The sequence below is a fragment of the Alosa pseudoharengus genome, unplaced genomic scaffold (assembly GCF_046254945.1).
Source record: "Alosa pseudoharengus isolate Yale_2024_CS ecotype anadromous, Long Island Sound unplaced genomic scaffold, YU_APseudo_1.1 YU_APseudo_1.1_scf_7, whole genome shotgun sequence".
In the NCBI taxonomy this organism is placed as follows: Eukaryota; Metazoa; Chordata; class Actinopteri; order Clupeiformes; family Clupeidae; genus Alosa; species Alosa pseudoharengus.
In genome coordinates, this window is record NW_027468859.1 from 21,189,847 (window position 1) to 21,206,118 (window position 16,272).

Consider the following 16,272-nt stretch of genomic DNA (forward strand, 5'->3'; position numbering starts at 1 on the left):
GCATTTCATGCTTAGCAAATTCATGGCTCAAAAGCAGCTGTTGACCCATTGGCCTTCACTATGCATGTACAGAAGTGAGAGGCGTTTTGCGAGGATGTTTATGACATTGAAAAGCTTGCTGCTGAAATCTGCTCCGGCAGTCTCACTCTGTCCCTGTTGCACATGTGTTGCACGGAGACGACAGATTAGGGAAGGTATTATGTTGGAGGTCTTTCATCAGATGAGATAAGAGAAAGACAAGGTATTCCTTAGAGAAAACTGTCACCCAGGCTCTCTCATTTATGCGCCATGACAACACCTACAGTCTTGGGGGAAAAAACATTGTTTATGACTGGTTGATGTCAGTTAAAAAAGTATACAGAGCCTCAGTTCAGTTATCCTTTAATATTATGGAGAACAGCAGCCATAACATTTGGCAAAATAAATAGTTACGTTATGGCCCTACAAACAACTCTTGAAAGAAAACTATGCCACAACCAAGCATGCTTTAAGATAAATCTATGATCATGGCATGTATGCAATGCAATTTACCCAGATATAACATGGACTTGTGCTAATTATGTAAGTGGGATAATGTATTCTCAGCTGGACTGCATTGATAAAAGTCATCATAATTGTTCTTTAGCTGTGGTTTTGTGTGTTTGGGACTTTGATCCTTAGGGACACCTTGTGTAATGTTAGCTGTCAGATTATGCCAGCTTTTTCTTTCAGCGGATCTGTCGGATGTAACGGTACGCAGGTGAAGTCAGGTAACATGCCACCCAGCAATGAGAAAACAGGAGCGTTGCCTTAAATACAGACATCACAGGCTTTACTCTTACTGTTTTGTACACTTAAGGGGCATTTTGACATTGGTTTGTCATATAGATTATCTAACATACAAACAAAACACAGAGAGAGAGAAGTGTTGTGCTGACTCTGCTTCCCGGGCCAGTCACGACGTGCCACATCTCTCAAGGTTCCCGGGTGATTTTACACAGCAGTAAACAGGCGGCCTTGCTTCGCCTCTCTCTCCCTCCCCGCGCTCTGAGAGAATTATTATAAAGGCGGCCGAGGGGCTGGAGGGCATGGTGGTGCCAGCGCCGACATAATTCAATCACCTCTGCGGCCTCGTGTCAACACCCACCGTATGCTGTGTGTGTGTGTGTGTGTGTGTGCGTTGTCTCAGACCGCCGCAAGCTATGACTTTACCCCGGCGTAATAATCTAATCTAAAACTGCCTCGCTACCATCGTCTCTGACTTGGGTTTGCTTTTGTTCTTTGGCTGACATCTTGTGTCATCCTTATCAGTGGGGGCTCATATTTTGAGTGTTTGTGAGGAATCAATAACAACACCTCTTCAGGCACCCCCCCCCCCCCCCCCATGCCCCCGAAGACCTCCCTTCTCTTGGAAGCACTAACCTTTGCACCTGCTAAGCCAGCTACTGTTGAGAGGTCTTACTCTGTGTGGTCTATGCCAGCTTATAAGGCTTGGTCTTTGCCTGAGTAGTTTTTTTGAGAGGTCACATTGAAGTCAAGGTATTTAGGTATTTATTTACCTTCAAGCACTGCTAGTGCTCTCGAAAGTTCTTCGGTCTTCAGTACAGTAAGTCACCATCTTTGGGTAATAAGCCCCCACCCCTACCCAAAAAATGCCTCCAACCTCTAAGAGCACAAGCACAAGCCTTTAAAAAAAATCTCTACAGTATGGGTGATTCAGGCTCACTTGCAGACAGAGAGCATTTTTTACTCTGGGCCATAGGTCTATGCTGTGCCTCCGGCCTTGACCACACCGCAGCATTCACCACTTCTTCATCTGGACACTCGGTGAATACAATCAAACAAATGGACTCTTTAACTGCACCAAATGTCTCAGTGTCTTACACAGTGGCTTTCATATTTCTCTCTCTCTCTCTGTCTTTTTCTTCATTGCACTCTTTCTCTGTCTCTCTTTCACTTCTCCTGTTTCTCTGACTTCCTTTCAAACTCTCTCCCTACTCTTCTACTCTGTCTCTCTCACTCCTTCTCTCTCCCTCCCTCTCTTCTACTCTCTCTCTCTCTCTCTCTTTCTCCTGGGCAGCCTGGCTCAGGAGCACTGTTTCATTAGTCTGTCAAAGCCAATGATATTTAGAGGCTGGACCCTCTCACCCAGGACTGCAAACTCAATCAGCGCTGTGATTTCATAACCCTGCTCTGTGACAGGGCTTATTTTATCGCACCGCCGATCCACGCTAATAAACACCCTGCCCCAACCTACCACCCCATCAAACCAACCCCCCTCCACAAACACATGCACACACATACACACACACTCTTTCTATCTCTCTCTCTCTCTCTCTCTCTCTCTCTCTCTCTCTCTGTCTCTCTCTCTCTCTCTCTCTCACAAACTTATACTCCCACACACACAAAAAAGGTGAAATATGACGGAGCAGCTTGGTGCCAGAGAGGGAACGGTGGGGTGGGGGTCAGGGGGGGGGGCAAATAAATCATCATGTGGGTGGCGGCTGGGTGGGTGGTGGTGATCTCCCAGTGTGGCACCTGCACACAAATCAGCCCCCCACTCCGCTTCTCCTTGGGACCCTGATGGTCAGTCACAACACACTGATGAGGGAGGATGGCTAGGGGGTGGCAGAGGTGGTGTGTGTGTGTGTGTGTGTGGGGGGGGGGGTTGCATAAGGCTGGGGTTGTAAATAATCAGCTGCAGAGAGCAGTAGGGGTAAGGATGGGATGGTGCAGAAATGCCATCCTGGCAGGATGATGAGATGTGTGCAATAATAGAGAATGGCAGCAAAGACCCTTCCACATCCGCTCCCATAACCATCCGAATGGTGAACGCAAATTCACTCTGGTGCCGTATGCTCTGCATAGCTGTCTCCTTTCTGTATGTTGTACTTGAACTCCTGTTCTGTTGCTTTTGTTTTTCTCCTCTCTTGTCCACGGTGCCGTCTGGACCTCAGACAACGGATGACATCGTGTCGTCGGCCGAGTGCTCCAGTGACGACGAGGACCTGGAGGAGTGCGATTCGGGACACGCAGGTGAGATGGGTGTGTTGAGTGTGTGCTTGCTTCGATCTGGTCTATTTGATTTGGAAACTTTTTTTTTCGTTTTCTCTTCTATTTATTATTTATTTATTTTTTTGATTTGCAACCGAGGACCTACTCCTCAAAGCATCATGCCCCATGAGAACATAAAGTGTAACTTCAAAAGGCTCCAGCCAAAGCATTACTAAAGGCATGTTAGATTAGCGTGCTAACTTTGAAACTCCCTTAAGCACTCATGAGTTCAGAGAAGAAACGCAGTGTCCACAATCCTCACAGAAATTCAGCTGTGCTAGATATTCACCAGCACATACCTAGATCTCAGTACACTTAGATATAGTGCTATAGTTGTACCATACTTTTTACAAGTCAAAATTAGATTATTAAAAAGTTACACTTGACTATGGGGCCTAACGTTGCAAACATGGCATTGCATCTATACTAATTTTGTCCTCTCTGCATTCAAAAGAGAGTGGAACTTTAAGTCAAAAGTACAAAATTAGTATCAAGCTCCATGTTGTTCGCACTGATGCTTCAAAATGTATCTGTCCTGTTCACGATTGACCTTTGCCAGTGCGTTTGGTGTGTGTGCGTGTGCGTGCGTGTGTATGCGCCTCACTCGACAGAGGATACATTTTGAGACTCTTGGAAAAGGAACCAAAAATGCTTTCAGCATAGATACTGTGATATGTACTGTAGCAGACTAACTGCAACGGAAACCAGTTCTCCTCTCCTGTGTGTTCCTTTGTCTCCTTTACGTCAGAGGCTTGCCTTGCGTTGAAACATTCTAATAGAGAACAGATATCCTCGAATTTCTGTGTGCATTGTGTCCCCCTACACATAGTCTCTCAGCAGGTGAAGGTGATTTTTCTACTTTCTTTTTTGTTTCTTTTCTTTTGTATATTATTTGTTATAAATGGACGTCAGAGGCGAGACAGGCAACAGGCTTTAAGCTAATGACGGGGTTGACGTGCAACACGTCTCCTGTTTTGAAAAAGCACTTGGGGCGCGACCCTGTTCTACTGAACTTGCGCAATGAGCTGCCATTGAAACGGTTAAGCTGTAATTATGTGATGCCCACAGCGGCGAGTTGGTTGCAAATCCGGCGTGGAGCAACAGGCTGGTTAATTTATGACAACCTCTCCGTTGGCCCTTTTGCCAGTAATGGTGCGGCGAAAGCTTTTTAATTGCCGGGCTGTCCTTCAGAATGCCTTCCTAGCCTAATTAACACGCTTGTAATCTGCCTAAGTATGCTCCATGTGTTGCAAAGCATATGCCCAGTTTTCACAGCTTTTCACCTCCTACAATCAATTAAGAACAATTAAGACAATGAATCATTGCTCATGTTACTCCTCACGTAGAATTAACCACCGCCACACTTTTTTTCTTCTTCCTCTTAATGAGAAATGCTTGGCAGATCATGTGCTGTCCTTTATTATATATTCAGTCCGTGATCCCCTTTTGTTGTTTTATTACCAACAAAGACAAGTTTCATTACTTTTAAAACAACGTCTACTTGCTTGACCTTATTATTGACCAGGGGCACTATCTTTAATAACAACGAAAGATATGAGGCAACTGGCTAGACTGCAGCGGATTGTTTTGTCTCTATAGCTTGTTTTTTCTGCACTTTTGTCTTTAAAAAGCCATTGCTCAAGGTGCCAGCCCCAAGTGCTCTGAAACTTTGGAATTAGGATACTGTTATAAAGCAAGGTTCTAGTACACAGTACCCTGTCCTCTCTCATTTAAGCAGAACAGACAAGTACATTTGTCTGCATACTACATTCATACACTCATGTTGACACAGAAATTCATATCCTCATTCTGGTAGCCCCGCCCTCCTCCTCCCAGTCTTTTCAGATTATGGACAGTTGCATGACATGTATTGGTTTCATTTGCATTCCTTTTTTTTTATATTATTATACATTTTGACGTCCAGTACCCCATCCTCGTCCCCATATTGAGGTTTACATAAACATCTCCCCCCTCTGTATCTTCTCCCACTTGACATTCCATACTCTGTGATTTGGGTTTTCCGTTTGGGCTCTTGGTTTGGACTTCTTTGTCTCTGTACATCCATCTCTCCGGGATAAAAAGCTGATCCTCTCGTTTTACCTCATCTTGTGCCGCATGAAATTTTGGTGGTTGAAAAAAAAAAAGATTCTCATTTTTGTTTTTGTTTTTTTTTTCTGTGCCATTTGGCCTAACTAAAAAAAAAACAACATCCCTCGTTTCTTACCCCCTCCTTCCCCCATATTTGATACGACAGGAAATAAAAGGCAACAAAATCTTTTCTTGCCATCATCTGTTGATTTATTATTTATTTATTTTTTATTTTTGGCCTTGTGCAGGCAACCCCATTCTGTCTCAAGAAAGTTGTGTGTGAAAGAATGATTCCTTCCCCCCAACCCATCCTGTCCCCACTTTTTTTCTCCTCAGCCTCTCTGCACATACATGTCTGTTTGAATGCAGATGGCATAAAAAAGAATTTTATTGCCACAAAGTATATCTGTTTTTCTATTCTATTTGTTGCTCTTAATGAAACCCAAAGCATTTGTGGCATGCATTGACTGTAGCTAGCCCTACTAAAAAACCTCCGGAAGATCTCCATCTGCTAATGCATGGACGTGACTGGCACCATTTTGCGCGCTTCTCCATCCATAATGCACTCTGGCTAACCCTGTGTCGTGTGTGTGTGATTATGTGTCCCGTGCTTCTGATTGTGTTTGTGTGTGTTGCTGTAGCATTTTCACGCTACAGCCTTTTTGTGCTTTGGTGACGTCTCCGTGGTTGTGTTCCTGTGCGTGCTTTGTGTTTGTGTGTATGTGTGTGTGTTTTGTACTGTACCTTTCTTATGTTCGTCTTTGTCTTGCAATACTGCGTCTCATGATGTTCTGTGTCAAGTACAAACTGTTTGACCTACCCTTGATCCAGAGGGGATTCCACAAGAGGGCTTACAAATGTGAGGGTAGGTCAGGAAGAGAGGAAGCAAAAAAAAAAGAGAGCAAAACATGACCAGGCTTCTTGACATGAAGACTTTTAACCAAACCATTTATTTAATTAGCACTATCTCCTGGAAATTTACAAATGCTGTTATAAAATGCAAATAAATGTGTAAGCTACATCTCTCGCTCTCTCTCCCTGGTTCAGTGCGGAAAGCATTGAGACATCCACGGAGACGAGTCGTGCCCAGTGAAACGGCTCTCATTACTGTTGACCATCACTACATGCTTAATGAACACTCGGGCTGTCACCCCAAATTATTAATCGGACGGCTCACGAAGATGTGCAGCGGATTTTGTCCTCGCAGCCCCAGACAGTTTGTCGATGAATTCTCACCATCAGTTTTACTGCCTGGGTTGGTCTTCGATGAGTTGTAAACTCTAAGTAACCTTGTATTGGAGCTGAAGGGGGGGGGGGGGAACACACAGTTCTGCGGGAGCTGATCCCAAGGGCTGGCTGAAATGGCATTAGGGTGCGAGGTCAGGATTAACAATCGTGCCCTTAGACGGGTGAATGTGTGGCCATGGGGGCGAGGAGGAGGAGGAGGGATGGAAAAGAGGGATGGCGCGAGACAGCCGATGAGTGGGCTGTGAGGTGTAAAACATGTGAGGCCACTCTCCCAACGCATCCCTCAGAGGGCGCATGAGCCGCGTCGCCTCTCCTCAGGCCCCGGTGAGCCTGCTGTCGCTTCGGCGCTGGTCTCAGATCAGTTACAGCGGCTTATTTGGATGACGTGTATGTGTGTGTGTGTGTGTGTGAAGCACACAAGGGGGAGGTGGGCCGAGTCAAAGCGACTCGGCCCCAACAAATCAAGCCGGCCGTGTAGGGGAGGACTCACGACTCGCGTCCCAAGGATGCCAATTTAAAACTGCAGGGGTGCGCCCAGGGACACAGTGAAGGATTACGAGCAATCTGCAACATGGCATATCAAATCACACCGCCCGCTCTACGCCACCAAAATGCCCACAGACACACACTGTCCTGCAGTAAGTGGACTCTTTGTCTTGCACCCACACACACACACACGCTGTGTCCTGCAGTGAGTGGACTCCTCCTCTTGCACATAACGGGTGAAGTCACTCTGTCATGGCCTCAACCTCTGAAGCCACGAGAGTCCCATTTCTCACACAGCTGGCGACGGTGACATGCCCTGCAGTGTCCCTTCCACTGTGCCCAGCATGAGGTCCCAGCAGGCTGGACAGTTGTCGGCCACATCTCTGACCCCAGAGTGAAAGTGTGGGATGTCACATGCCCTGCATGGTTGCACGGTGTGCTGACAGTGGCAGCCCCACGAGTGCTATCCCTATGATAATCTCATGTGCCCCCTCACATGGTGTTAGTGGGGTAGGTGTGTGTGTGTGTGTGTGTGTGTGTGTGTGTGGGGGGGGGGGGGTGGTTAATCTCCAACCTACTCATCAGAGCTTAGGCTGAGGTGAAACGATGTGCAGCAGCAGCAGGAGAAGGCTTTGGCCTGGCGTACACACACACTTCTCCACCACAAAGGGATTCTCTGCTCCTTTTCTTTTTCTGCACAGCAAGGCCAGGGTCCTGGCATCCCTTTCACAGGATCAGGGAATTAAACCCCAGCAGAGAGACACACACACACACAGATGCACGCGCGCAACCGGGCCATTCATCCACGTTTGGGAGCCTCTATAAACACCAGCCTGGTCCTGAGAATAGACCACGGATGGCAGGCTGTGCCTGGAGAGTCTCCTGTTCCCCTGGGATTGAGCAGCCCAACCCCTTTGTGTGTACGGAGGGATTGGGTGGGTGTGCAGCCGGACATTTTATGTAAATGTTGCTTAGCGGACCTCCTGTTGACATTGTGACATTTTCACACTGCGTGACCACACCCGGGGATAGGTGCATTTTGCACTTAACAGACAACTTTAAGAGAGGTATCCCTGAAGTGTTTGGTTTCAGGAAAAAGACGCGTTGAGATAGAAAGGCTATCAGGAATTTTGCTCCACGAGTTTCTTGGTAGGAATAACAGAACTTAGGCCCCAGCCGTGGCGCAACTGGCTGGGGCACCTGCACCGTACGTCGGCGACCCGGGTTCGATACCCGCCCCGTGGTCCTTTCCGGATCCACCCCTGCTCTCTCTCCCATACGCTTCCTGTCATTCTCCACTATCCTGTCAATTAAAGGCATAAAAGGCCAAAAAAAAAAAAAAAAAAAAAAAAAAAGAATAACAGAACTCTTTCCACCCTCACTGGCTGGAAAAACAAATCAGTTGTTAGTGAACAAACACACAGAAGGATGGCTTCCTGTTTGATCAGGAGATATTTTCAACATTAGTGGTGCTTGCTTAAGAGCTAATAAGGGATTGCATTGTGTATACACAGAGGTCCTGTATGTCTCATTCCTCTCCAGCCTGCAACTTAACAGTAGCGTGTGTGACCAGGGTGCTATGTTACGATGCAGGGGATGTGTTGACTTAGCAGCAAAGCTAACACAAGGTTGAGCACTTTGAGACACCAGCGCAACCCCCTGGCAAACAAAGCTCATGATAACGGAGAGGTGCTTTGTGAATTTTGAGAGAGAGAGAGAGAAAGAGGAAAGGAGAGAAAATCACCATTGAAATTCCTTACTCTGCATGCCTCCAGCTGGCTCGATAGTCAACTCTGTCATGAGTCACTGAGCCATGCTTGTATCAGGCTAAACACACGAACAGACTGGATCTCGTAGATTCAGCCTTTTAAAACCAGAGGGACTTGATAAGCAAGTGCACACTACCATTCCCATGGCACAGTTCTGCAGCAAGCTGAACACTCTCTCCACCACTGCCATGGGTGTGTTTGCCATCAAGAGATTGTCATCAAGTCAATAGCCTCCTTTCATCCATTCAGCCAGCCCCTGTCGTCGATTGTTAATTAATTATGTGCCGTGTCAGTTGAGTGGATGCAGACTGCAAAGCAGTGCACCCCCACAAAGCAATTGAACAATCAAGCTTCTGAGATCAATTTCATTCAATTTAGTTTTAACCTAGTTATGTATCACAATTTCCAATTAGTATGGTCTCAAGAGGCTTAGGTGCGCCTGGGTTCCATGAGCTCCTCTGAGAATAAGCACATAGTCGAAGTTGGCAAGGAAACAATCCCATAGTAATAGAGAGACATCATACAACATGAAGCCAACTCAGAAGAGAGGGGCCTGGGCATGAGACGGAAAAGGGAGTGATGAGATGGGGAAGGGAGGGTCTGGGAAAGAGACAGGGAGGAAAGCAGAGAGCAGAAGTAGATTTATAGTTTTTTTTATATATAATGTACATCCTGAGACATGGTGCAGACAGCACACAGTTAATCAGGTTCTGAATGAATTTTTGCTCATGTCCTCTTGTGGAATTCCTTGGAATATTGTTTTATCTGTCTAGCGAAGGCTGTTGGTTATATAATGACACAAGATGAAATATTTACCAAATAATACACTTATTAACTTTTTAAAGCCCTATTAAATTTCAGTTAGCTGTAATAATGTGATAACATAATTAATTAGGTGACAATGTAAATTGGGTCTCTTTGTTTGTCCAAGTTAAAAGTGCTTGTCTAATGATACAGCCCACAGCCCTTGGCGCTCCACTGTAGTGGGGCACGTGAGCCAGTCCTGTAGATCCCAGCTTGCCTTGACATTATTCTACTCTCCCTAAATGCAACTTATTCAGAGCATGGTTTAACCTTGCAGTGAAAATCCCAAACAAAATGAAATTAAACAAAGCAAACAAACAAATAAAATAAAAAATTCCTTTCCCTCCCCTCCAAGACGTACATCCAGACTGCACCCCTGTCCTGTCTTTATTAACGTACAGTACTAACACACGTTTTTGTAAACAATCAAACACACAAAAACACTGGAGACAACTAATAATCCTTGTGATTATTAGTTGCTGAAGGTGGTGACCGTGATAAGTCAGTGTGTCCCTCCTCTCCTTTTGTTAACCTCAGTGTGTGCTTTCTGGTTGTTCCTCCCCCTTGATAGTGTGAGTCCCAAAATTATGTCCATTTGCTTTCCTAAAAATGTGCTTGTGTGTTAAAATCCGTATATATGCATATGCATATGTGTGTGTATATACATTTATGTTGTTCTGATTTCCATAAAGTAATAAGAAATGAACATTAATGGTTTATGATGATTTAAATATGGCAATTCTGTGATAAACTTATACATTGTTATTCCTGTCTTGGTCTCTTTCTCTCTCTCTTCTTGATGGATGGTGTTTCGTTAATTTGATTGGCTCTATTGACGACCCCAAACTCAATTACTGATTGGCTACACTAAAACTTCCAAACTTCCTCAGTTCATCAAGAATGAAATAGAGGAGGATGGTCCAATTTAACCCCCTCACCACTATCTTCTTTATAAAAAAGTTCAAGATCTGCAGTTGATCACTTCTCCTCCAAAAAGTAAAACTCAATTGACCAGATGAATTGTGTTTAAAAAATAAATAAATAAATAAATAAACTGCATGGTGAAGAAGTTGCAGCTTAGGGTTTGTAAGACTTGTCAGTGTTGAGAGTGCTGTTTTTTTCTCTTGTGGATGGGCATGTATATGCTCACTGTCTGTATATCCCCATCCCTTCCTTACAGCTAAAAGCTCTAACGCAGCCCGACCGCTTCGTGCCGCCTTTACATGGACATGGCAACTGATGTACACGTTCTCACCCATCTTTGTCATTTCCTACCTAGTATGTTCATAGGTCCTTCTCCCTCCCCCACCCTTCCCCCACCCTCCTGGCCCTCACTTCCCCAAACACTTTAGCGATGATATATGTACAGTCATACATTTCTTCAAAACAAAAAGAACATTTTAATGTCAAGGGAAAAAAAGAATAAATAAATAATACATTATAAAAAGATTTAATAATCAGATTTACATATCTGATGCAAAAAATTGAGATTATCTATTAAAATATCATAGATGTACAGTTTTCATTTTGTAAAAAAGTTATTTATCAGAAGAAAGAGGAAAAAATAACTAATTAACAGAATGGTGAAGTTTATTTTTCATGTCATGGTGTGTGGATGTATGTGTTGTTGCCTCCCAGTGCCATCCTGTCAAGAGAGAGATCATTTAAAAAAATAAATTAAAGTACTGCTTAATAACAACAATCTCACAAACTAACCACACTTGTCCAAAAGGCATTCTTACACAACTTTCTTTTGTAAATTTTTTTCTTCCTGCCAAAATCATGCGGGCAATTTGTTGATGTAAGTTACAAAAATATGGTATGCTTCCTTCCTTTGATGAGTACTTTTTTTTTATTGGCTCTTATTATTATTATTATTTTTTTCAAAACTGACTAGTTTTGATTTTTTTTAATCGTATTTACTAACCCTTTTTCAATCTGTGCCTATGGTTTGCGAATGTTTCCAGGTTTTGCTTTGAGTTTGGTTGTTGATTTGTTTTGCATTGCATTTCCTTTCTTTTACGTTGAACTTCTGTTTTTCTTTTCCTTTCCTTCTTAGACATTTGCATTGCCTTGTAGTGCCCTTTGTTTGTAAGCCTTTGCAGTGTGTAAGCTGGACACTATGGCAGAGGGTTGGACTGGTATCAATGACCATCTGAATGTTTTTATAGCTGCATATCTCAATGTAATTTAAACAAAAAGTAAAAGTTGTAACTAAGGATCGGTTTTCTAATGCAAGTAAGAAACACCATGGCAACCTAGTTCACATTAAAAAAAAACTAAACAACAAAATTTGATTCTACGTATTACTGAACATTCAGGTGTTGTTGACGTGTTTTCTGACCTAATGCCATTGTGGTTACCACATAAGACCTGTCAAAAGGCAAAAGACTAGGGTCTGTGAGGGAACCTGCCGAATCGGTTTTGTGAAGAGTGAGCGAAAGCTAGCCCCATGTGTGCAGGTATTTTAGTCCACACAACAGCAGAACTAGGAGGTAAGAAACAACTGTCCTGAGAGGCTAGCAAAGCACCTAATAATCCCTCAAGTCTCTGGAATTAAGGAGTTCTTTGTGACATACAGTACATACCTACACGTTGTACATAAAAGTGGCAAAAAGTGGCTTGTACTAAGTAGTTACTAAGTAGTTCATGCACAGATTTAGACTTTAAACAACAAATGTATTTGTATTTTAAAATGTAAATTAAATAAATACATTGTAAATGTAATATGATTGATAAAGATTCATAAGATTAAATGTTCCATTCAGTAATTACTTGTTCTAATAGGCCTACATAGATACAGTAGTATTATGCCTGGTGTTGTTTTGTAGATGCCATTATGGAGTTACATACTGTAGTACTCAAACTGATAGTCTCTACTGATAGTCTCTTTGGAGTTGCAGGGCAATAATAGTTATATTTAGGCACAATACCTTACATATCCCTTGAAGCCTTTTGATGCGTATTTTTATTTATTTTCTAATCCTTTCCGCATTCTTTTCTGTTTGAACTTTATTTGTGCAGGTGTGGATTTTGCATTTGTGTAGAATAGTGTTTTTGGTCATTGTTTGTTTACCTTTGGTTTGTCATTTTTTGCTTTAGTCTTTCTGTTTGGTGTGTTCTATAGTGTGGACTGTTGTGTAAAGCCTGGCCGTCCTCTAACACGTGTCTTTGTCTCTCTCTCCCTTTGTCCCACAGGAGGGGAGTTAGTCATCCCCGTTCTAGTAGAGGATCCCCTAGATATCCCTCTTGTCTCAACCCGTGCTCCCTACATCCCCCTTCCCCCAACCCTACGCCCTATCCTCACCATTATCGAGACCACCAAAGAGTCCCTGTCCATTCCTACTGAGGCGGGGGTACCTTGCTTGTCGGACCGAGGCAGCGATGATTGTGATGATGATGATGATGATGATGGTGATGATGATGGTGATGGCTTGGTGATATCGGGGTTTGGCTCTGGGGAGGCATTCGACTCCAGCCTACCCCCGACTGACGATGAAGATTTTTACACCACCTTCTCCCTGGTAACAGATAAGATCTTGACCACGTCGGCCTATGATGGCGGCTACAAAGCCCACGCGCCCAAGTGGGAGACCAAGGACTTTAGGCCTAGCGTGGCTCCGGAGGTCGGCAGGACTACGGCCGTGCCCCCCGCGCTGCCTGACCTCCGGAGCACGACGGTGGCGTCCGCTCCGCTATCCGAGACGCCGCCCAAAATCCCAGCCGGCAAAATGAACAACCGCGAGGTCAAACCCCCGCCGCCGCCGCAGACGGACATAGTCCTACTCCCGCTGCCCACGTCCTACGACGTGGACGGCACCAAGCCCCGCGGCCCGCTCATCACCTCGCCCATGCTGCGCAACGTGCCCATCCCGCTTCCCACCATGCCGGGGATCCGGCGGGTGCCCCCCGGTGCCTCGGAAGTCATCCGTGAGTCCAGCAGCACCACGGGCATGGTGGTGGGCATCGTGTCGGCCGCCGCCCTCTGCATCCTCATCCTCCTCTACGCCATGTACAAGTACCGCAACCGGGACGAAGGCTCGTACCAGGTGGACGAGACACGGAACTACATCAGCAACTCTGCACAGACCAACGGTGCAGTGGTAAAAGACAAACAGTCCAGTGCCAAGGGTGCCAACAGCAAGAGACCGAAAGACAAGGACAAGGAGTATTATGTATAAAAAACAAACAAGTTCAATAGCGCAACAGTGGACAAAAAGAGCAGTGTGGTGTTAGAAAACAAACAGGTGGAACCAAAACGTGAGTTTAAAAAAAAAATTGCAGTACCAGATTTGGGAGCTACAATTTCACTTTAAAAGCCCACTGAGAACTCACAAAACTGATGAGTCACTGAACAATGATGTACTGTGATTTCAAGCACACTTACTATGGTAAGCATATAGAGAAGGCAAATAGGCACATTGAGGACCTGTGTTATCGTGTGGTTGGTTGGTCTGGTTGCAGAAGTTGGCAGTGTAAAATATCTCATTGTTACATTGTTTATCCCCGAGTGACTTTCAAGAGATCTTTGATCCTTGGCATCAAAAGTAACAACAACGGACCACATAAAAAAAAAAAGAAAAGTACAAAAAAAAAACCTTGTCCATTGTAACTCTGTAAAATACAACAATGATCATCAGCCATTTTGGGCATGCATGTGAAATGTGTGTGATACAATGCTGGCATCTTTTGCAGAGAGAGAAGCGAGAAAGTGAAGAGGATTAGAACTGATGTTAAACAAAAATGGAAAGTGAGCACAATTTGCCATAAGAAAAAAACGCTCAATTCCCACTGAAGAAGAATAAAATGCAGAGTGTGATGATCCGAGTTGTCACACTCACTTTTTGTTGATTTCTTTTATGTTTTTTATTTGTTTGTTTTGTCTCGTTTTCACTATAAATATATACAGATATATTTTGATGGGAAGAGAGCATAAAGTCATGACAGACATAACAGTACAGTTCTCAATTTAAGTATTGGCAGTGTATCAGTTTGTCAAATTTTTTCTGTTTGGATGCAGGATTAGGGGTCACTTTCTTTCTACTGGTCAGGAGAAAAGGGTTTGGCAGCCACACAAGGCATCGAGATTGATTTCTTATAAGAAATGCCAGGTCAGATCAGTCACGAAAACAATACAAGATTTTTTTTTTAAGTGTGTATAAGACAAAGGTGACATTTCTTGGTATATTTTCTTTTTGAATGTGTATTTTTTTAAAAGCACTTGTCTCTGTACTTTGCTACATTATGTGTTGCGTAATTTTTCCTACCCCCTTTCTCATCCTTTTGAAACTGCTGCGACTAAAACTATACCATCATGTCTGTAGGATGAATGATTTGTCAATGTTAAAACAATACCTGGGAAGATGGTGTGAGGATCCAATGTGAAAAAAGTGTGAATTTCATGTTGTCACAGTCAACTGTGTCAAACAACAGATATGTTTACATATTTTATTACATTATTGCCGTTGTACTTTGTAGGTCAATGCTGTACATAACATTTGCGTTTTATTTATTTTTTAAACTACTCTGTACAGAAAGAACATCGGGCCTAATTTATCAGTGTAGTTCATGACGAAAAAAATGATTTAATTTCGGTGTGAAATCAGATTTGAGCAAGCATTGCATATGCATTTTTTTGTTTTGTTTTGTTTGTAAAGAGCGGCGAAATGTTGTTAGGTTAGCAATCTAGTCTTTCTGGATGGTGTTTCTAGTCGCATGAATATTTGACTACTGGAAGCTGTCAATTAATAGATCAATGCCCTCCTCCGTACCACGGCCTACGTATCATTTGTTATTTTATTGTTATTTATTTTTTTATTTAAAAAGGGGTTAAGAAAATTTTAAAATAATAAAGATGGACTATGATGGAGTTGGTTGCAGTGTGCCGATACGTTTACTGAGGTACAGGATGAATTGTTCGGTGTCTGTCCATGTTCTGTCAAGTTCACTGTATGTGCTTTCATTTTCTTCTTTCATGTTCAACTTTTATTATGCAGTTCTTATTTGGTTATTCATTTTATAACTGTTCGTGCTGGCAAATATGTGGGATTTTATTTTTAAGTCATTGAATTGTTTTCTGTTCATGTCACATTTTTGAAGCAAATTCAAATCAGTGTGTACATTCATTTTGATTGTGTTGATGTTTTTTTTTTATTATTGTTCATCCATTGTTTTTCCCTTTTTTGAGTTTAGGTTACATCCAGCAATAAAATGTTCTTCCCAGAGTTTTCACAACGTTAGCATATGATGGTTGTGGTTCGTTCAGTTATGCAGTGTTAAGGAAACATTAGCCCACATCTACATATAGCAGACCACAAAAAAAATCAAAACATCTGGTCAATCCTAACAAGTATTCTTTGGTCTTTTAATAATTAATAATTAAAAACCCTATTTTCATGCCGAGATGGTTTCAAAATAAGAGGCATGTGGGGGTGAGCAGAGGAACTGAGTCAGGGAGACCTGATCACTGAACCAAACTAAATCCAGCCCACGCCCCATGTGACTGAACACTGTGTTTGTTTTGCAAAAAGTAATACGGTCCTACTGAATGCACCACAGTCTGTATAATGTGCCTCTTAGTTTGGCCTCTTTACTGCCGCAGTAGCAGAGGTCTGGTCTGCCAAACAATGGCCACCAAAATGGGGGAACAGCAGGGAGATGTGTCTGGGCAGACAGTCTGCCACATCTGTGCAGGAATGCAGGGAGATTAGACTAGCTCAGCCATATGGCCAGGTTAGGATTTGTGGATAAGTGTGGTCAAGTGGTCCTCAACCACTTCCAAGCCCATTTTGATGCCAATCTTGTTCCACAGAAATGGCCCACTGAGCACTGGGCGATTTCTCCA

General features: G+C 43.5%; 1 protein-coding gene across 46 annotated transcripts in view; it reads left to right on the forward strand.

Annotated features, from left to right (window-relative positions):
* nrxn3b (neurexin 3b) overlaps positions 1-13,913 on the forward strand; it is a 281,812-nt gene extending 267,899 nt beyond the window's left edge. For 24 of the 46 annotated variants that reach the window (XM_076272014.1, XM_076272019.1, XM_076272008.1 and 21 more), the window contains 2 exons: positions 2,937-3,015; positions 12,627-13,913. In XM_076272014.1, coding sequence (XP_076128129.1) covers positions 2,937-3,015; positions 12,627-13,609 — 1,062 coding nt within the window. In that variant the 3' untranslated portion in view covers positions 13,610-13,913. Of the gene's footprint in view, positions 1-2,936; positions 3,025-12,626 lie in introns of all 46 variants that reach the window. The other 22 variants (XM_076272045.1, XM_076272041.1, XM_076272044.1 and 19 more) reach the window with 5 other exon arrangements.
* Positions 13,914-16,272: the final 2,359 nt, after the last annotated feature.